Source organism: Calonectris borealis, chromosome 3 (genome assembly GCF_964195595.1).
Source record: "Calonectris borealis chromosome 3, bCalBor7.hap1.2, whole genome shotgun sequence".
Lineage (NCBI taxonomy): Eukaryota > Metazoa > Chordata > Aves > Procellariiformes > Procellariidae > Calonectris > Calonectris borealis.
In genome coordinates, this window is record NC_134314.1 from 127,183,616 (window position 1) to 127,206,295 (window position 22,680).

The 22,680-nt window shown below is 40.5% G+C and overlaps 1 protein-coding gene across 4 annotated transcripts in view; it reads right to left on the bottom strand.

The window, feature by feature from the left end:
• Nucleotides 1-3,179: 3,179 nt before the first annotated feature.
• The window catches only part of SPTBN1 (spectrin beta, non-erythrocytic 1), a 136,248-nt gene continuing 116,747 nt past the window's right edge, over nt 3,180-22,680 (bottom strand). For all 4 annotated transcript variants that reach the window (XM_075147816.1, XM_075147815.1, XM_075147817.1 and 1 more), the window contains 12 exons: nt 21,881-22,085; nt 21,363-21,737; nt 18,883-19,127; nt 18,329-18,467; nt 17,137-17,221; nt 15,723-15,919; nt 14,500-14,612; nt 13,823-13,886; nt 8,428-8,666; nt 6,981-7,154; nt 4,973-5,015; nt 3,180-4,601 (listed from right to left, as the gene is read on the bottom strand). In XM_075147816.1, the coding sequence (XP_075003917.1) occupies nt 4,386-4,601; nt 4,973-5,015; nt 6,981-7,154; nt 8,428-8,666; nt 13,823-13,886; nt 14,500-14,612; nt 15,723-15,919; nt 17,137-17,221; nt 18,329-18,467; nt 18,883-19,127; nt 21,363-21,737; nt 21,881-22,085 (2,095 nt within the window). In that variant the 3' untranslated portion in view covers nt 3,180-4,385. The remainder of the gene's footprint in view (nt 4,602-4,972; nt 5,016-6,980; nt 7,155-8,427; nt 8,667-13,822; nt 13,887-14,499; nt 14,613-15,722; nt 15,920-17,136; nt 17,222-18,328; nt 18,468-18,882; nt 19,128-21,362; nt 21,738-21,880; nt 22,086-22,680) is intronic.

The following is a 22,680-nucleotide window of genomic DNA, read 5'->3' on the forward strand; positions in this document are numbered from 1 at the left end:
GCAACAAAGGGTACAAGCTGAATTAGAAGCAAAACCTCCAACTCTTACGCTTTTTGCATTTAATTGCTGTATGTTGTAATATATTTCTCTTTATTCTCACTATTTGCCCCGTGTACGGCAGCATTTTCAGTACTGCATTGTGGGTTTGTTTTATGCCTTACCTTATTTGCACTTTAATCTTGTTTAAAATCCTTTGAAGCAAAAAACAATAATCCACCAGAACCAGAATATTCATTGAATTGCTGTCACAAGGCTAGAGAAAAATGCTTGACAACGGGATAGATTACATTCAGCAGTAAGGAAGGAAATAGTCTCAGCTAGGCCCTGCACAGCCCTAGCGTGGGGACAACTCAAATCCCGATGCCAGCCTCTGCTGCATTGAGAACACAGCGCTTTCTTACCCGAGTTCTGTTCTGCTTGACCTCAAAACATACCTTCTTGATACCAGGCCACAGAAAAGCAAGCTGAAGCCTTCTTCCACTTCTGCCGGCCGAGACCTCCCGTTCCTCCGTTCCTCCTGTTGTCAGGACGCGGCTCTATTGTTCAGCCCACAGGTAGAGCTCTAGCGTCAGAGAGCCGAATTCTGCCTTTTTCCAGAATTTAATTCTTAACATTAAATCAGCCATTTAGCGCAGCCTGATTTTCTGAGGTTTTTTTTTTAATGAAAAGGACTAATGTTTGTTCCAACTAATTGCAATTTAAGTTTCTGTATTTATTCAGCCACCTGTGATGAGTCAAGGTAGAAAAAAACAAAATATCCACAAAAAAGGCAGAACTGTATCATACCTGCAAGTTATTTATTACAAAAGTATATTCTTAAAGACCCTCCACATTTAACGTGCATTCTCTGTGAACTCAGTCATAAAAAAGAGAACACAGTAAGGTGAAAAACTGTCTAAAACAGTATTTCACAGGAACAGAGATTAATCATACGGTTTTTTTCCTTCACCATTAATCTTCCTCATACAGAGTACAGCCCTACAATAGAACATATTCTCTATGCAGAACAGATGGAGTAACAGATTACTTGCATCAATCTAAAAGAAAAACCTCCCACCCAACACATGCTTAATTCCTATGGCTAATGAATTTTGGGTTTTTTCCCCTCATTGTACTTAATTTGTCAGGGTATGGAAAGGACCCTTCAAGTGAAGCTCTCCGACACCTTCTCAGCTTAGAATGCAGTATGAGGCTCACACCAAGCGGAAAAAAGGCAGGCAGACTGACCTGACTAGAGGATGATTTATCTCTTTCGTGACAACGATAGCAACGTGGCTGAAAAGTGGTTGGCTTTAATTAGATTTCTTTGAAAATGTTAAGGTTCAACTTCTGTATTACTTTCGCAATGCATCTCCAGAAGAAACATACACAAGTTAAATATGGGTTATCTTACAAAACCTACTCACAAAGGAAACTGCAATAGAGTGCTAAACTGTACTACCAATCCCCACTCTTCGGTGTGGTCACCAGAAGGAATGTAACGTTTCATCTATCGAGGGATCCAGCCACCTTCAGTGGTGCAATTCAGAAAGTAAAACGGCCACCTTGCCAATAGTTAACACCGGTGGCAGCGACAACCTGCTCCAATTTCAGTCCCGTCTCCCCCATCCATACTCAGTCTTTCTTCTTCCTCTGGTATTTTCCAGCAGTCCCTTCACATAATCCAGGGGAAATCCCCCCATCCTTTCTCCCTTCTGAGACTGGCACACCAACCCGACTTCTCTGACCTGGCTCTGTCCGAGGCGGCTCCTCCTTACCCACCAATTCTCTCTGCACGGAGACCGCGCCCTTATGGTCCAAAGGGGGAACAGGCAGGGCTCACTAGAACTCACTCCTGCTCCTCAGCAACTTGAAATCAGTTCCTAAGCAGAAAGGATTTTTATTCAAGTAGTTTTCAGGAACAACTTGCAGTAAGAGGCAAGACAAAACAAGAAAAACAATTCTGAAGGCATGTTCAACCAACGCACTACAGGATTACACGCAACAGGTAGTCAAGATCAATCTGTTAAATCACTCATCGTAATAGCTTAATTGAAGTGACAAAAATGGTAAGGCAACAACATTTTTACGTACTTTAGGCAACTAAGAAGAATGTTTCATACTCTCTTCTAATGTTAGACCTCAGCTTTTTATATTGTATTAAATTTTACATTTACAAGACTAGTGGTGTTATCCTACATTTTACTAATAATTAGACTGGAACAATGTAATATTACAGGAGTAAAAACCCATGTGCATGAATATTCAATTGTTCAATAACCCAAAACTTCAGAAACAAGAAAAACCCAGAAAACACAGATTACTCCATGAAAAGAATTAAGACACTGTATTGGTCACATGTTCAGGAAACTGTGGCTCGGAAATACATTAGTTCGCAGTTTATCTGCTTTCCATCTAAAATTATATTTGAGTGTATTTTAATAATCACAAAAAATCGGAATCCTTACATTGCAGTGATTTTAAAACTTCTAATGCCTATTAGGGCTTCTTGGAGCTATGCCTTTTAGATGGTTCCCAACTTAAAGAAAATTCTGAAAAGATGCTACCCTTTGAAATGCTGACAAGGTCAGGGAAATAGTGAGCGTTGGAATCACCTTGGCTGCATCAATGTATGTCACCACAGAAGTGCAATGGTGGCTGTACCTTAAGAGAGGTATGTTTAAAAAAAATTGATATAAAAAACCCCAGTGAAATTAAACTGGGCAGGACAAGCAGTCCTCAGTAAATTATTAAATTCAATTATGGCCTGATTTACTGAGGACTTAAGCACTTGAGCAAAGGGTAGGTAGAAAGTTGGAGAACTAAGATAACTTAAAGTAACGTTATTTTCCTGCAACTAGTACGTGGTTATTTACCTCAACCGGGTAAGACGTTCCGGTAACTCGTTCAGTTGCCCTCGCCTATGCTTATGCTTACTTCCATTGATTCTGCTGGATTTTTTTCTCACAAAAAATATCCATGTCAAAATATTTCACAAAACATTGATTTAATTCCTTCCCCTCTTTATTCTTTGGCACTTAATTTGGGGCGTAGGGTGAAAGGCAGGGCAGGTGGGAAGCGAAGGGGAAAGGAAGGTAAAGAAAAGCGGAAAGAGAGAAGACAACTATTTCGGTACGAACTTTCACACACAAAAAAACGGAATTACATTTGAAGGCATTCTTTTCAGTGCACAGGAGAGATGACATTTTAAAATAACTTTATTTTTGATCCTCTTTCAAAATTATGCTTTAACATCGTCAGAAATGAAATAAGAAACTTAACCAGCATATTTAGTTTTAAAAGCATTTAATGACATAGCATATATTTAACAGATAGGGTAAAAGTCTAGAGGTATAGTTCGATACAACTGAAAGCCAGTTCCAGTACTACTCTTGACTACAGGCCCAGTCATTGAAAGTTCATTCCTATTAAATGTAATTTTTGATTGTGCAGTAAGATGAAAATTTTTCATTACAATAGTTACAGTGACAGAGAAATGCACACTATGTATCAAATAGCAAGGTAATGCAGCAAAATTATAACACACAGTGCCGCAGCTGACAAGCAAGTAACCATTTGAGTAACATTACTTTTCCAGTAAATGCTTCAGTTCCACTTTTACACTTATCAATGATTTTAAAGGGTTTATTATACATCTAGTCTTATTATACTTTGTACTAGAATTATCTGAAACATACAATATAATGTATTTCAGCAAAAAAAAAAAAATTTTGAAATTACAGATTATTTAAAACTGTATCAGCCTGCTAATCCATCTTGTACACCAACATTCTTATCTGTCGTACTTGATGCAGAAAAGCTTCAGGTTGTGTTAATAACCAATGCCAGGATATAAATGGTTTGTCTGTAAGTTAATGCATACCTGCACTCTGTTACAGCAAGATAATACACTATCGTTTTAATAAATGTTAGAATTGTAATGGGAGGCTCTACTAGTCAAGACTCAGCATAACAACCTCAAATGGAAGTGAACATTTTTGAAAATTTGTACATTGGTTTTTGATGTGCACAGTAGATTCGAAAGCACCGCTGCCTTGCATACCAATAGCACTAGGAGTGGGTTATTTTCCAAGACAGCCTCACAAAATTGAGGAACAGTTTAAATATTAAGATCTAATCTACATTAACTTCATTTAAAAAAAAAAAACCAAAAACAAACCCCCAAAACCTGGTCCTCCCCCTCCTACAGAAGCTGCCCAATGCACCTCATACATTTGTAACTTTAGATTCTTTTTGTTGGCTTTTTATTTTAAAACGCTCTATAAATAAAAAAATGTCAATCACATTGAGGAACATGAGGCACAGAGAGAAACGTATTGGTTCTGAGCTCGCATGCTGGAATTCCACTGGAACGGTCAGAGAAGTGCAGTGTGTGGAGATGGAGTTCACTTCTTTTTACCAAAAAGGCTGAATCTTTTCTCTTTGTCTTTCTCTTTGTCTTTCTCCCGCTTGCCAGGGCTGGACTCGCTGGTTATTGTGACGCTGGCAGGCAGGGTCTGGGCACGGCTGGAGGCTGGAGTGCTCTGGGTGGTCGGGGACACTTCGATTTTGTCAGAAGAGATAGCTGATGTGATGGCCTGAATCCACGTGTTCATCTCCTCCTTCAAGAAGCCCCAAAGGCAGAAAGCTGTTACAATCCGTGTGCCACACGCCCTCTCTAATTCACTCAACATTGCGGAAGGGGAATGGAGAGAAGTGGGAAATGAAAGGAAACACGGCCCTAACTCATCATCTGGCACTCCTCTGGTTACGCACCTGCAGAAGACGGCTACTGGAAGCTGCACCTGAAAAGCCCTGCTGCCCTGGTGGTGCCAGCGGGAGCTTCTGAAGCTACACGTTACGCGCACATATGCACACGACTGCAGACCAGGAAATTAAAACGCACCCCTGAGCTCTTAGCAGCTATTTTTTTCCTGTTGTACAACAGCACAGATACCACATCAGTAGTGAACAGTAAGAAAAACAAACTTACATCGTCTTTGGCTTGGAAGAGGTATTCGTTGCCATCAGTCAATCTGTAAAGAAAACAACCATCACAAATTTAGCTTAGGAGTAGTCACACTGCTTCCACTCCTGCTTGTTTAGCTACAGTATATAATCAGACTGAGACATATGGGACTGCAGGGGACAGTCACAACATCTATATGTGCACAAATACACCCCAACAACGCATGTTTTGGTATCTTGTACTGTCATGCAGAGGCAGCCACACACACTGTATATGCTGGTCTCTAGACAAGCTTGGGATAGCGGACGTGTTCCAGTACGTCAGGACGCACTGCAGAGTTTGCCACGTTCAGCAGCTGGTGATTGCTGTTTCAGTTCTTGCTCTCTCAGGCAGATCTCTTCTCTTTTGCAAAAGACAGTATAAAAGTTTACTCAGTACTTTAAAAAGACAAAAGTCACAGGCAACACCCAGAGTTTTCACAGCTTTTGTAGAAACCTAGCAAAATTCTGCAGCTGCTCTGCTGTCAGAACTTCTGTGGTGGTGACTCGAGATACTATACTGTGTATTATTTATGAGTAGCTGCCTCTTCTCACACTGAAGGCCAGAGTCTCCCTTCTGTTTTATTTCTGTGCTGAATTTACTCAGATGGTTTAACTGGGATACATTTAACAATGTATGTGAAGATATATATTAACTAAAAAAGACTGAATAACATCAGATCAGGCATCTGAACAAGCAGGAGGCAGGGTCAGTGGGAGCTGTGTTGCAGGCTTCCTGATTTTTCCCCACAGAAAGAAAGCATTTTAAAATCTCTTTATGAAATGAAATTAAGTATTAAACAGTAAAATAATGGCGAAGACAGACAGGGACTAGGAAGAATATAATTATGCCTTGCTTTCTTCTTTAAAAAGTTAAGAAAAATATTTCCAGTGTACTCTCCATAGATCACAACTAGATCTTTCTGTGAGAGACCTCAGCCTCTCAGATGTTCAACAACAAACCCCTCCTCAGCCTGGAGAGACAGATTTGACATGACGAGCTGGTGAACCCTCTGGGACCCTCCGCATGCGAATGAGTAAAGAAAACATGCTACATGCAATTACCCGAGAGCCCTGATGCAGGTGATAGGGTACTGTGAAAACAAGGGCAATTGATTTTTCTGCCTAACTTTGTATTTGGAACAGCATATCCTTACATTATCAATTCAGAGACGTTTAAAATAGGATAAAGGATGAATCACATAGCTGCAGGCCTGTCTTCAAGAAAGGTAAATTTCCCTAAATATTTGCTATATATTTCCCTATATATTTGCTATAAAGCAAATTTCCCTGGATATGGATTCTATCATCTTTAGAGGATTCTTCTATCAATATAAAATTAAAAAAAAAAAAAATTCTTATCTTGCAATGCACGAACTTTATGATCAGCTCATAAAGTGAGTCTCTTTTGACCGAATCACCTAGCAGCTGTGTAATAATAAAATATTTTTTCACTATTGGCACTAAAAGATTGATCAGTAAAACAGAAACACAATTTCGGAAGGAAAAGCCTTTTTTTTTTAACCTTTGAATAGCAAGTACCTCACATACTTCAAAATGAAATGGTCTGTAACTACATGTTCTAGACCTGAAAACGTGATAGTTGTCTTCAAGTAGTCTCCTAAATCCATACTTTAAACAAGAGGTTTGATTTTGAAAAGAGCAGAATCATGAACATTCAGCTCTTTTCAATTAATCCCAGAGGGAGCAGCTGAAAAGCCCAGCTTTTTAAAATGCAGGCTGTTAACTTCAGTCAAACATGTTTAGTCTTGTCCCAGATATAAATAAAGCGCACAGATTATTTTTAAACTGTTTTGTGCTTGCTACCTTTGATAAATATAGCCTGTTTCAGTGTTGGGAAGAGCTTGTTCAGAAAAGTAGATACTGCAGTTAATAATTATGATCAGTTCTTGGGCTGGATCTTCCCATGAATTCGCACAGCGAACATACCCACCACAAGTTAAACCAACAGCAAGATGCTTCAGCAAGTTTACCTTAGCTTGAACACATGCTTTTTCTTTTTATAATCGACCGCTATTTCACAGACTGCTTCTTTCAAGCTGACAGGAATCTCATTGTGGTAGGGGATGCCAGAAGCAGCAGCTTTCGAGTCCTTGTAGAAGCCCATCTCTTGGTTGTTTATGACACAGTACACGTTATGCCATGATCTTCAAGACATGGAAAACAACAGAAGTATTTATAAATCTAATGCTCTTACTTGCAGAACTGGAGAAACCAAACACAATTATTTCTGTAAGATAATGGAGACTAGTTCAGTCTGAGGATGCAAATACAGCATACACTGTCCTGTAAACTGCAGGCAGCAAATTCTGTCATAAAAGCATGGCTTGAAGACAAAAGTACTGACTTTGAGCCAAACAGAATAGAGATTTCCAGAGCTCTCTTTGATAGGACATAAGCCTATCCTAACAGTGGGAGGATTGTTTGGCAGACTAGGCAGTTTGCATACTTGGGAGAGAAACCGATTGACCTTTTAATGACTATGCTTTATTGTAGAAGGAATTCTCATGGTGCTGCAAACTAACGAATGAATTGCACGTGAAATCCTTGATGGTTACAAATACTCTTAGTGGCATCATCCACCTCATTCTCTAAGTTATAAAAATCAATGATTACTAGAAATAAGAGTCCCTCGATGTTAGTATTGGTGTCTGTCACTGCCTCAAAGTAGTTCTCCCGTGTGAACAACTCTAGATGAACAAAAATCATGGTAGCACTGTACTCGTTTGTGATCTGCTGAGTACTTCGGCTCCTACCAAATCTCCCAGATGTTGGTGTAGCTCACCACTTGCTAGTCAACATTTTCCTTCTCAGCCAAGTCATAAACCTGGTTTCAAGAGCTCTCTCGTGTCATGAAGGACTCCAGTCTGCTTTTCCAGCGCAGACAGAAATCTCAGAAGTTTTGCCTGTTTGAGAACCGCGGGATCGGGTCCTTAGGAATGGAATCAACTAAGGCACACAAAATCATCTTCACCCGCTTTTCTCTTCTGAACAGATTACAGAGTAGGTGGAAAGTGCTAATGTGCAAACAGAAAATGTCAGAAGAATATAGACATTTCTATTCTCACACCTACGTGTTTTTCTTTTCTTGTAGTAACGTACAACTTGAGAGATCTGGAATCAAATCCCACTACTGCCACAGATTCATCATATGGAGTGGGGAATCATGGTATGTTTATGCCTCTGTTTTCCACCTTCCAAATATGTCTAACACTGCATTTTCTACCGTGTATCTTTAGATTGTAACTTCATCAAATATACTGTTCAACCATCCATACGCCATTCCTACGACAGCAGGAGCATAAGGCTGAAAGGTCTTTAGGAACTGTGAGAAGACAACAGCAGCAGGGATAACACTTACTGTCTTAGACCTTGGTGAGTTCGGATGCAATTACCTGCATTAAGCATCGAGTACTTTACCTGCTCGAGGCTTTCTTGCTGTGTGTCTCCCATTCATGTTTGCGATGTAAGAAGCCCTCCATCTGAGCTGAAGGAATCTCCTGTGTTTTGGCTGGTAGGGTAGCAGCAGTCTGGGCCTGAATGGCGGTCTTGGCTTTGCGGTCTGCCGTTGGAGAAGGAACAGGACTAGACTCTTTCGAACTTGTCCTCTGTTCTGCAGCTCCATTGACCATTTCATTTGTTTCTGCAGTTTCTGCCACCTAGGAACAGTGGAAAAAATGTTCATCTAGAAGCCTCACAACACTGAGGTATCTCGCAGTTAATCTGTCTCCCTGCACAATGTGGCTGTGTATAAACTTTGCCTGGAGAATGACACAGGCCAATGAGCTCTTTCTCACACTCCATGGAGACACAGAAGGCCAAGGAAATTAGAAGGTATGAATGGATTAGTACCCATTTTATAGGTGGAGAGACGGGAAAATAACAGCAGCTAAACATCAGTGTGAATTTTACTGTGCTTTGCTCTGCTAGTCAATTCATAATTCTTTTATATATTGTTATTCCTAAAATGAGAGCAATTCAATTCTGTTGCTAAGTACTCAAATGTTTGGAACAGTAACAATCACACTTTCTGCAAACCTAGAGGAACAGTAGAAGTTATACACATCAGCCACCTTAAACACATTTATGGCATTACTGGGGTATTAAAAAAATCTATAAAAGATATTAACTATGAGCTAGCAGGAAAAAATGTCAAAATTGCCCAGGAGCATTTACAAAAATCTGTGCAATTTATTTGTTTCTGTAAAAGCTCCTTTCCCGCTTTCCCCATTCCCCTAGTGACACAACAAAATCAAAACATGCAGAAATTAGAAAGATTACACCATGCATTTCATCTCCACCATCCCAGTTAGGATATTGGATCTTAAAGACAAGGGAAATGAGGTCATGTGTCAATTTATCAAGGTCTTTTTCAGACTTCCGTTATTAGGTGGATTGGATTTTTGTTAAAGGAACTGAAAACCACCACAGTCACACAACATCACACAGCTATTTACCCCCAAACAAAGACAGAACCAAGGCCTTGCCCATCACTTGCTTTGTTGATCGCGTTGCCTGTCGGACTGTGATCGAGATAGCCTAGAGAGCAGCCATGTTTCCAGCAGCTCTGACTGGTCAAGCTGTCGACGTCTTCAGGAGCCATTCATCCAAAAATCATTTAAATTGGAATCCTAATGGCTATAAGCTTTTGAAATGCAGCTTGGTCCCAGTTTTTTTTTTTTCCTTGTACCATTACTTTGACATGTAGAGCCACTGGTAGCAGCTCAGGAGTTACACAACCAGTGTGTATTATTATCATTATTATTATTAGCAAGTTACTAAAGCTTAGTGCTGCTAATGCTCTAGTAGATTACAAACATTCTGGACTGTTTTTATGCAGACAAGCAGGTATTTGTGAATGGCACAATAATTAGACATTCCCACTTCTGCACATGGCCTGGACAATTCAAAAGCAGCCGAATTATTATGCAACAAACTAAATTTTGCCACCGTTTGCTAGAACTTCTTATACCTGCCAAGTACACATTATTGTACCTCTCACCTTTGTACCTCATATGTTGACCTAGGAAGAGCTAAGTGTCAACCCGCTACGAATATGGGAAGGATTGGTTAACTGCCTTTAAGCAATCTAAATCTCCAGAGGTCAGACAATACACCACTGAAACAGGGAAAGAATCACAGCTCACGTTCCACTTCAGTCATTTCTATTTTACTTTGTCCCTAGAGACCTGTAGCCTTACAGCTTAGTTTGTAAGAGGAAACATCTACCCTGCACCGTTATCCAGTGGAAGTAAAAAATCAACGACACTGCTTCTTCACAATTAGGATAAATCTAAGCCATCAAACCTCACTATCTGTATCCAAATCTCAAAATGTAACAAAAATGCTGCATTAAAGGGGGGAGAGGGTAAATAAATAGATGAGGCTGAAGATTATCCAAACACAGCTACTATAACACAGGTAGTGAAATAAACAACCAGTGATTCACCAATGAAAGCTCCACTAATCCATCATCACTAGCGCTGACCACCAATGGCCAACAGATCGCGTTCCAGAAAAAGGACAGCCCTTTGCCAATCTTGCTGGCCAGCGACAGTTACTGAACTTCAAACTCTCTGCTCTTCTGAGATCCCTGTCTGAGATACATGAAGCCTTTGTGACTAGCAATAAGGAATTACATAGACCACAGCAACTTATCTCAACAACTTACCTAAACTACCCAGAACTACCTGTTACCTAAACCAACGCTGAAAGTAGCAGGTTTTCTGTAGCGATACTGGCAAGTGTGAAAATATTGCTGATTTGAGGGTCCCTGTAACCACTAATCTGAAGTAGAACAGACCAGTTTCAAAACAGCAGCCACTGCACAGCTACTTAACGTGTTTTTATGGGAAATAACATGTAACTCAGTGCTGCAATCCGCAACCCTGTGCTTTTAGAAGACAACTGTCAACTTTAATCACACGATCAGACATGTGACTTCTACTTAAAATGCTACTGATTGTAACAGGGCTATGAAAAGCTTTTCTGATGCTCTTTCAGGTTTTATTTCCTTTTCATGTGTTATCTACAATTAACAGAAAACAAGCAAAATAAATCTGAATCATAAACAGCTATGTGAAGAATGTGTCATGAAAATAGAGAAAAAACAGGAGCTAAACAAACTTTAATGGAAACATGCATCGAGCATGCAGAGACAACGCAACAGAGGACAAACATTAATAGCAAACTGTACTGTTACAACAAAACAGTTACCACGTACATGAAAACAGTTTTCTTAATCGTGACTGAGAGGTTAGTTGCAAGTGCTTTAGTGGCTAGGGACTACTCTTGAGATACTTAAATCAGGACTGTAACATGCAACAAGACAGCTGGTGACAATGACTGGAGACATCCCTCTGATTTTCATAGTGCTTGGAGCAACATTATATTCGGTTCATCAACTTAAGTCTCTGCACCACAGCTTAAATCATAGAGACGTATCTGCCTTTTACAGATGCAAATAGATGACAGCCTACATATTGTGCTGGCATAAGTACCACTTTAATGTTTTAAGCCAGTACTGTAGGCTGTAATAAATAGGTGAAATCTTACACTTCTAGTGCCTAAAATGATGACCTTTTTTGATGACTTAATTCATTTTTCTTCATCCTAAAGTGTAATTTTTATATATAAGTGTACTAATACAAGTAAAAAAGTGTATCTATATAAATTACTTTTACATACTACTTTTTAGCCAGAATACATCTGAAGGCTTCCCAGATGGTGAAGTCTGAAGCTACAGCTATACTGCTCTGAGAACTGTCATACTCTTACAGGCACAGAGAGCCAACACTGGTGTAGGTAGTCACCAGATCATCTGCAAAAATTTATATGGGATTTTTAAAAGCATTAAGAAGCTATATGTTGTTATCCTGACAAAAGAAAAAAAAACATGCATCATGAAGTGGAAAGACAAGTTACAGCAAAAGTACAATTACTGAAGCACATCCTTTCAATCATCTTTCTCACTTTACGAGCTCAGCCAATACAGAACGATTCAGCTGCACTGCTCAGCTAGTCGTCAGAAGTCTAAACTCGGATCAACAGCAGCACATTTCACTCCTCAAATCAGAAATACAGCTGTGTACATCTGATGTATCGCAACACAAGATTCAGTGAACTGAGCTAAAAAGCTCTCATGAAAAGACTGAAGTGCAGATGGCGAAGGTTAACATGGAAATGCATTATGTATCATAAAATAAAAAAAGAAGCAAACAGGTGATGTATAAGGCTGTGGTAACCAACAAGATGATGATGATCTGGGATGTGCTTGCAGGCCACCTCCCGTTCCTTGCCACAGCTATATATAATTTCACAAATATTAGAATATACAACAGACAGCTCACTTCTTCATTTAGTATTAAAGATGAACCAAAAGGCTTTATTTAAAGAAAGAAAAAGGTAGAACTGCTTAGCATCCTAGAGCATTGACAGAGTCTGTGTGCAAACCCAAAAGTAACTGGGATGGGCTACTTGAAACATAAACTTATGCTGAAAGGCATTTCCTCCCAGAGCCCTAGACTGGGACTGGCATTTCCTTTGCAGTACTGGTAAGAGCTCTAATATCCACTGATCTCAGCCTGCCAGGAGTCTTTCCTGCACTTAATGTGACCTCAGAGAGTGAGGTTCAAAAACATAAGAAAAAGAAGTGTCATTTTTCTCACCACTCAAAGCATTAATTGAAGCAAGTAGGCTGTACAGGAAGGTAATGGAGAGATAAGCCAGTTTTCAACTACTGTGTTGCTTTAACTATATATACATATTTACTGGTATTTTTTTGGCTGCACATTAAGATTATTGGCATGCATCCTGACTCCACTGGGACATCCCCTATCAAAAAGGAATGAATAAGGCATGGACCATTCAACCCACATCTATGTAAAATAAAGAGCTGGGATCTTAGACCAATGTATTTTACGTAGTTTTTAAAGAAAAGCATCACAACCTCTCCATAAGGGTCTGCACCCTACTCTCATTTATACTATTGTCTCTCCAGTGACAGTAAATGGAATTGCTGTAGTGTAAATTGGACAAGACCAAGGCAAAAAGGGGCCCCAAAACAGCTATTCAGCAAGATCACAACTCTTCATGAGGACTAAATACCAAGATAAATCTAGATACTAGTTTTTAATATTTTATTTCATGTTTATTTTTATCTGCTGTCAATGAGTCCATTCTGCATGGAATGTTATACAACTAACCTTAAGGCTTTTATTTGTCGATAGTTACAACTCTCCCCTCCCTCCCAGCCTTTACTGCCGAGCTCACTTGCATGTATTATCTTTGGCCTTGTAAATAACTCGCTTGCTAATGCAGCTGATTTAATAACGTTGCCGTGCTGAAACCTGTTAGTATAACTCGATGCGTCATACCTGTCAGATTCTAGTTCTCTTCTTCATTATGATGTAATCTCATTAAATCTCAATTACTCATATAAAGGACGATTTAGCTGGAAAATCTTAATACTATTAGCGACATGAAAAACTCACAGTAAATAACATGAAATAAATGTGTCACCTTAAAGCAACTGAGTGTCAGTGGGGAGATTCAAATAAACAAGGATTAAAGTGAAGCAAATATATCTCCAACGGGCTGCTAATTAAATAAAAGTCAACTGATGGGAAGGAAGAGAAAAGCAGCAGGGAAATCTGAAGCCAAAAGATTAAACCAGTACCGGTAAACCATACTGAAAAACGGTGTCTTTTGCTGCAAATGATTCTGTATGTCACAGTCCAGACCACGATCGGTCATTGGCTGTCCGTCTGCTAATAAAGTTTTTGTAGTTTTGGTAGGTTTGGGAGCGGTAACTAACCCGTGGAGATTCCTGGTCTGACGGCAAACCATTTTGGGAAACCTGTTCTCCTTTTGTCCCATCCCTGTTGGGAGAGAGGAAAAAGAAAAGGAATTGTAGTAAGTTCTTCAAAGTCACCCATCTTTTTCACCGAAATGATTTTCCTACTGAATATTGCACACCTCAGAAATTCAAGCAAGTTCTTAAAATCCTCAGGCCCAACTGAATAAATCCAATGCTAAGTGAGATCAAAACAGGCTTTCCTGACAGCTACCTTACAAATAAGTCTACTCCTATCACATAAGTAATTTTATAAACATTAATGTTCTATGGACGTGGCTTGAAATCTATCTGTAACTAATGCGAATTAAAGAAGAAAGCCAAGATTGTTCAGAAATTTTAATTCGTAACACAGGGGCTGTAAAAACAGCATTCTTACTTCTGGGCCAGGTACACCTCAGCAGCTGTAACACTGCGTCATGATGAAAAATTGGAACATTCAACTTAGCAGTGAATTCAGATGTCTGGGAAAGGTCCTGTCCCCAATAAACCACATCCACCAAGTCTTCTAAAAAGGGTCACGTTACAAAACCGTGCAACCTCCAGACTCTCCCTTTACAATGCATCTTCAGCCTGAGAACTCTGTCTGAAGAAACAGTGTAAGGTACGCAGTTCAGCTCCCCGCACCCTGGGCTTACCATTGCTGCTGGGAGTCTGCATCCTCTGCAACCTTTGGGCTTGGCTCTGGAGTGGGCGGCTGTCTCTTCCTCTCCTCTTCCTCTTGTTGTCGACGTACTTCCAGCAGTTCCAACTGAGAAATGAAACATTTTTGTGCATTTAAAAGCACTGCGTATCTTTCAGGGGCATTTCTAGAAACTAAAAATAACTGTACATTTTTCTGAAACGTTATTGAAATTAAAGTTTATTGGAATAAAATTTGATGGCATCAGCCTTTAAAAGTCTTAATCATGCAAAGTTTGTTGCACTGAATTTGTCAGTAAGGGCATACAGCATCAGAACCTTTAACATCAAGCAGACTGCCTGGGCGGCAGCTTGCTGCTGTCCATGTTTCTTTTCTAATCCCTTCTATTGGAACAAAACCCAGACAAACAAGAAAGCAGCCCAAGCTATTAAAATATCGAGAAGTGACATCCTCTTGTCTGCTTGCCGTACATAGAAATAGTGTGCTCCACATCTGAGTCCCTGAAATTAACCATGTAAATAAAACCAGCCTGATTTCTGAAGATGCTGAGAAACTCCAATTCATTTTGTCTGCAGCTGTGACGCTCAGTATGCGTGAAAAATCAAGCCACTTCAATTTTAGTGTCTAAAGTAAAATGATTCTCCAAAGATGGTAACATGCTCTCCAAGCATTAATTACTGACATTGCAGCTGTGCTCAAAATGTGGGGGGTTTTGGGGGTTATTATGTCTTTCTAGGGGACAATGTAGTCTTGTACTGGAGCAGTGAAAACACAACAAACATTTTTGTCGAACCCCCCTCCCCACCACTCTCCTCACGCTGTCGTCTTTAACCGAAAATAATTCCAAGGATTTGGATCTCGGTCTTCTTCACTCAGAATCCCCCTTTTAGCAGTACAACCCGTACGGCAGAGGGCTGGAGCAAACCGCTCAGCTCTTGAATTTGCTTCTGGATCACCACTCCTGGGCCTGAGACAGCTCTTGTTGGCTAATAAGGTCATTTATCACTTAACCTATCCTTGCAGGTTGTTGAGTTCAAATGAACCTGAGAGGGTCTTAGTATTGTTGGGAACATGAAACTTCAGGCCCTGGGTGATTGGCCTAGGTTGATCAACAAACGGAGATTAGGCTGGTGATGCTGGGAGTTATTCCGAACAATCAGATGGCACCAAAATGAAGGGGAATGGCCAAGAGAGGTTATTCTTGCCTATAGCACTCACCGTGGTCAGTCTTTCCAGTGCTGCAAATCTCTCATCCCAAGTAGCTGCAGATTTTTCAAATGCTTCATGCCGCTTAATTAATTTTTCCACTTCATCAACACTTTGACCTATTTCACGACTGGATAGGTAGGGCTCCTGTCCCAGCAGCCAGGCCTCAGCCACACTTGCATCTCTTGAAAACTGGTGTACCTCCAAAACTGAGCAAAGAATGCACAGATATCAGCGCCATTAATGTCAAAAAAGGGCATCACGGAGTCATCAGGCATCTTCTGAATTTACTTAAAAATAGCTTGGGAAAAAAGTAAATGTATTTGGCTAAGGTTTTTCCCTAATTAAGCTCACTGAAATTAACCATATAAAACACATAAATTTGTCCTGCTGGTTTTGATTTGAGGAAAAATAAAAAAGCCTTAACTTTTACTCTTGTATAGACTTCTTCACTTCTTCTATAGACTATCTCATTTTGCCATTTCAGAGTTTCCTTTTTGTTCTAATCTGCTGTAACCTACTAACTTCAGAGTAGAAAATCTGTTATCTGCTGGTTTTCTTCCTCGGATGGCCCTGTCTACAGAACAGCTAGACTGTAGGCTGTAGTTCCCTTCAGCAAGAAGTATTTCTGTACTTTATGCTTGTCTGTAGTGCTACAGTTCCAGGTTTCCTTCCTTCTGTCTTCACAGCTGAAAAAAAGCTTCCACAGCTTTTGTGAATGGGATCAAACAATTTTGATGAATAATATGGTGCAAACACCCAAACAGAGGGACAATCGCCCATGCTACTGTATTTCTTAAAGCCCGCTGAGGCTGAGAAACAATGAATAAAATATACACAATAGCCCAGAACCCCACAAAATGACTACATTGCACTATATGTTTTGAGATCCTGGACAACTGTCTGCTGCAAAGGCTTCAGTGCGTGTATGAGATATGGATCACCTTGTTAGAGTATCAGAACTGGGTTGTTGTTGCTGGTGTAAAACTTGCAAAATGCTGCAATATTTAAAAGTACATCTTTTGTCAGTAAAACCACTCATCAACATTGTAGCCTCTCCAATAATGCAGGCACGTTACATGTGTAAGGCTGCAGGGCTTTACTTCTCCCTATTTTTTAAAAATGCATCCTTTGTAGAAACACAGTTGGAATGGGTTACACCTGCAAAATACGGTAAACTTGTTTCACCTAGCTCCAAATTTGATCATATGGAGTAAGACCTTTGGTGCAGGTTTCTTGGTTTCAAATTCTCAGTTATTTTACAATCAACAGGTGTGAATCTTACAGTTATTACAGTACAAACACACTTTCAAGCACTGTTAATAATAAGAGTAAGGAGCTGCAGGTTTTTTCAACGCTCAGAAAGACACAGTGAAGAGAGAGTTAGACGTCGTCCTGCCCAAAAGAAATCCAAGGATGTCCTTACTCAGTCTCAGCCACTCCCATCTGTCTTCCCACTTGTCAATCATTTCTTTTCTCTTTTCTGTCAGCTGCAGCAGCTTTTCCTTGATCTGGATGGAGAGGAAAATGCAGGACTGTTACATAAGCACCAGGCTCACCCCCCCACACCGCATGAGCCCCTACCACCAACAAAAGCTACTGGAATTTACGGACAGGATACATTGTGCTAGACTGTCAGAAAGTGACTTAAACGTGAATACAACAGCTGTCTTTCCTCTATGAAATATAAATGACATTTGTATTAAAATATCACATTTGCATAAGTATACAGTACCTGTTGAAACTACAGCACCAAGATTATTTGATAAAAAGAGTATAACAGATAAACAAATCTAAATAGTGCAACCATGTATTATACCTTCTGCCCTTTTTCTAGCAAATAACGTAAAATGCGCTGCCCGTGATTGTCACAAAAAGCCTGCAGCTACCTGCGCTAACACCACATAAGCCCTGTGTTATTCTCAGGGTGAATACTGGCTAGCAAATCCGCCAGGTTCCTGAGCAAATGTTTCTCCGAGGTTACTCCACAGCACTCCTGTGTAATGCAGACACAGAAAATATCACCTCCCTGAGTGGGCAGTATCTTACATTTGGCTTTCCTCTCTCCACTGAAGGGAGGCAGGAAGAAACGCGGATTAAGCCTCTATCCTCTGGCCTAGACAAATCAGAAAATAAATCAAGGCCTTAAGCAGCTGGATACATTTTTCTCTTAATATTCCCTGGATTTGCTCCCTATGAGACAAGCTTTTTCCTGCTCCTTCCCCTAGCAGACCTCTTCATAGCATTCCAGTTCCCCTGTACAAAATTCAGGCTGTCTGAGGGTTGTCTCTGCTCTGGCTCAAAGAAGTCACCTTTCCAAACCCAGCCATCCCAGAGCGCTCTCTCTGCACAACTGAATGCAACAGCTTCTTTGCATTTCCTGGACTGAGAATGATACTTTAAATTTAGGTGCCATCTCTGCTACCCAACATGAATTCACAGAGTTAAATTATACTCTGATTTCACAACAGCAAGTGGAACAGTCCCTGAAGTAACGCATGTCATTATAAATACGCAGCTTATTAATCTGTAGATTACACAATGCAAGTTTCTCCAGATGAAACAAAATCTATAGGCCAGCTGCACTGCAGTTGATACACATTCACTAGGCACGGTACCTCCTCTGATGCATAGTGTTTTCTTGCCAGAAGAGATTTGCCGAGCTCGATACAGGTAGTAAAGCTGTCATTTCGGGCATCGATTTCTGCTTTGATACCCTGGTGATTGTTCATTAGTAGTTCAACAGACGAAACATCCCTAAAATGATCAACCCGTGGTTCAGAAACATGTATTCCAGATTTAACAGCTGTTACATTTTCAAACAAATAAACTAACCCAGAACTGTACAATAAAATATTAATTCCTAGATTGTCTTTGTAGTTCAGGAAGCAAGATTGCTAGCAGCCTTTCCTTAGGAATGGCACCATTCTGGTATGAATCAGAAATCAAATAAACAAACATGTGGGACTTAATCTCTTTGTACATGATTTTACATTGCAATTACTTCAGTAGCCCCCAGCCTCTGCTGGGCAGCAATACACAAAAGCAAGCTGCTACACCATCAGATTTTGACGGCCCCTCTCTGAATTTCTGGCTCAGTGATGATACTAAGTCTTTTCCTCAACTGACCTGCAGCCTTATCTTCTGATTGAGAAGAGATACTCCACATTACCTTGGCTTTTCTTGGGCTTCTATCTGTCGGATAACGTCTTCCATCCAAAGCATGAGATCACGAACCATGCTGAAGAAACGGAATTTGTCTCCTGTATCCACCAGTCTAACCCTGCGGCCCTCGCAGGCATCCAACAGCGCCTTCCATGCTTCTAGGACCTCGTTTTCCCTCTTCTGGATGTCATCAGCTTTGTCTCCAGCATAGGCAGCCTGAAGGCGTGCAGCATCCTCCTGCAGCTGTCTCACCTGGTGTGTTTTTATGAGAGAGAAATGCATCAGCGTCCGGATACTTTTGAGTCACAAATATGGGGAAATTTTAGCGGCTAATTCATCACTTGAATGGCTTTCTAAAGTCATTGCAAATATATTTGGTCTGTCGATACTAAAAAGGTTTGTTCTGTTATTAAGTCAGTATATCCCTCTGACAATATTTCTTAGAGAAGACTGTTGGGTCCAGAGGCCCCCAAAATAACAAAGATTTGCCACTGCCTAAACCTCCTGTAAAACTGGGTGCCAATACAAAGTGACTGTTAAATGTCAGGGCAAATGGGGACCACTTTCATCACCAAATTTTTAATACCACTCAGGAACTCCTGTATCAAAACCACGACTCTGACAGTATGATTTTTCATACAAATGAAAAATGTATTTTCATACAAATGACAGAGAGGTTTTTTCAAAAATGTAAATAATGACTTCAACCGGAAGAAAATTTGGAAATTCAAAGATCTTTCTACTATCAGAAATCGTCTTTTCCTTTCAAACACTGTCTTGGGACATCAGATGCTATTTCTTGACTGTTTCACATATTTTCGAGTCAGGAATCATTCTATTAGCTATTTTCTAATAATCTTCTCTTTTTTTTTTTAAAAAAAAAAGAAGTTTGAACACCAAAATAAACGGTGTTCTAGCTACAGGCACACAGATCAGGCCACTGTCATAATGATCCATCTTAGTGCTCTAGCTGTTTCACCCGAAAACTATCCTAAGTGCTTTCACCACAATTCTGCGCTATGATTACTCCTTCATTTAGGCCTTGATTATAATTACCTTTTTGAGAGACTGGGATTGGTGTTTTGTGAATGTCTCCCATTTTCTGTATAAAATCTACAGCTTCTGAAAGTAAAACACTTGGAAAATCAAATGGTTGCTATATCCCCTTTATTCTAGTGTAAACAACTATGTAAATTGCAACATAATCAAGAATTGGCAGGCAGCTTGGCCATAAAAGCTATCTTTTCCAACCTACGGGGATAAATGCAGTCAGTCGTAATTCCTCCATTCCTTAAGCAACTTGTTCTCTTCCAAAATTCTCATTTTGGCAGCCGAACATTGTTTTTTAGTTTAGAATCCCCTGTGTGTTGCATGAACGGCTGCCGCCTTCTATTTAACATACCTTGGCTTCAAAAGATTCAGAATTAGATCAAGTTTGGCTGCTTCTAAAAATCTTAGCCTGGACTATGTACTTTAAATCTCTTCAGACTGCTGTTAGGAAGCATCATAAAAAGCAGTACTTAAGTCAGAATGCCCAGATTCATAACCAAGTCAGAAAGCCTCTATGTAGATCTACAGACCTCTTTTGCCTCTCAGGAAGGAAAAATAAAAAGTGTCTAGCAGAAGAGGGTTTGGTTGGGGCTTTTTGGTGGTTTTTTTTTAAAACAACCAACCAGGCTTACACATCCCTTCATATTTGCCCCTGTCCTCCAAGTATCCTTTGGAATATCGATTCTTCCATGGGACAGGATAGTTGTGTCTTGCGTTCACTGAGGTGAACGAGGCATAAGGAGCAGGCAAATCTAAGGTGATTTCCAGCACAATTAATCTAACACCCAAGAACAATGTTAAGGACAGAAAAATCTGAAATCTGTATTTCATATTACCTCTGGTACATTAAAAATTCTTTACAGATTTATCTGTTCGATGTCTTTCAGAAATTGACTAAAGAGACAATGAACCTTTTTTTCTTCAGATGTAAGCTGTTTTCCAACCGTATCAGCCACACAGCGTGCTGCTGCTGCTGCTGCTCGAGGCAATCAGAGAAAGGTCCTCTGAGGCGCTGAAGCGCGTCACCCTCGTGCCTCTCCATCCATCTCTATTCCTACGCACATAGCAGCCTGAGACTGTCAGGAGAAATCACAGCTTTTTGCTTTACTTTAGATCAATACAGAAGTTCTCTGCCTTTATGATTTCTTCTTCAACCAAGGACAGGAAATGGAATAATGTTCAACAATTACCTACATAATCAGAAATCTGTGTACTTATGGATTTCAATTTTAGATAAACTGATTAACCTAATGCAATGACAGAGAAGCAGAAAGACAGATAAGAAAATGACGCAGGTGAAGTTATTCCCACAGAAATACACTTGGAAAGCAGCTGGCAGCACTCTGCCTCCCAGCCAGGGAGGGGCCAAGAGCAGCAGCAGAACTCTGCAGCTCAGGTTCCTATACCCACAGACAGCGCCGTTCGCTGGCTACACACCTGGGTGCCGAGCGCCTGGATATCATGCTCAAATGTTGTGTGCATTCTCTGTAGTGTTTCCACTGTGTTTTGGTCTCTACCAAGCTCTTCAGGCAGTTTCTTGTGTTTGTCTTGAATACGTCCTAAGATCTCCTTGGCATCATGGTAAAATTTGTGCAGTTCATAAGAGGCTGCTAGAATTTGTGTTCTCGTGTCAATGAGCTCCAGGAGATCAGCCCAGGCCTCATTGAGTCCGTCCTTCCACTCTGCAATTGTCGCGGCATCTGAATGTCCAGAGTTGATGAGTTCGTCTGCCATGTGGTTAACAGTATCAACACGCTCCTGTCCAATGTTTCCAGTGTCTCGGGCAAATTCTCGGAATCGCTCCTGTAGCATCTAAAACGCAGAGAAACAGACTCATGCAGCGCTGTAACTACAAACTGATCTGAGCAAGCCAGCCACCCATTTATATTAACCATCTACTGTCTGCAGCATCCAGAAAAAGAAGGTCAACCTGCAGCCACGTCCAAAGAACTTACTGTTACATGTTCGTAATCCTGTCCCAGCTCGTGGGATCCTGCCACCACCTCCCTCTCAGCAATCCATTGCTCCAGGTCATCCACCTCGCGGTTAAGCTGGAACAGCCTGTGTCTCTCATCCAGCTTGCCCCGTCTCTCTTCAGCTAGATCCTTCAGGCCTGCATACAGCTTATCCACTTTGGACTGGCGCATGCTGATACGCTCACTGAAAAAAACAGAGAGCATTCAGTCCTCGTTGTCTTTTACAAATAATAAAAGTAAATGGAAAAAAACTTACAAGGAATAAAAATCACTCTTGGGCTATTTAATCCACAGAATGCACGTCTGCTGCATGCACGAATTTGACTCGGACCACTGGACCGATCCTCTGCTGGCACAGTTGACTGCACTAGCTGGAAAACAACTCTGCCCTGTACACAGAAGCCCCCTGGCTTTACAGAGTGAAGCTGGGAACCAAGCTCTCCATTTGTTGGCCAGAGATCACACCAGAGTCTTCTCTCAAAATTACAGGCAGGATCTGAGCTGCTGAGGCCAGTGGCATTTCATTTTCATTTAAATTCTGCTTCGAAGTTCAGAAGTACTCATGGGTTTCTTACTCCCTAAAGCTCAGCATTTCCAAAAGTGATTAATATTTCTACTTGCTCTATCTTTTGCCTATATTTTGTCTGAGCCATATAGCCCTGTCAAATTGCCTTCCCTCTGCCTTGTTACTCCAGTACTCAGAGAGCTCAGACAGGAAATCCACTCTCATCAGAAATTATCATGACCACAAGAGAGTGCTTTTGAGTTAAATAACAATC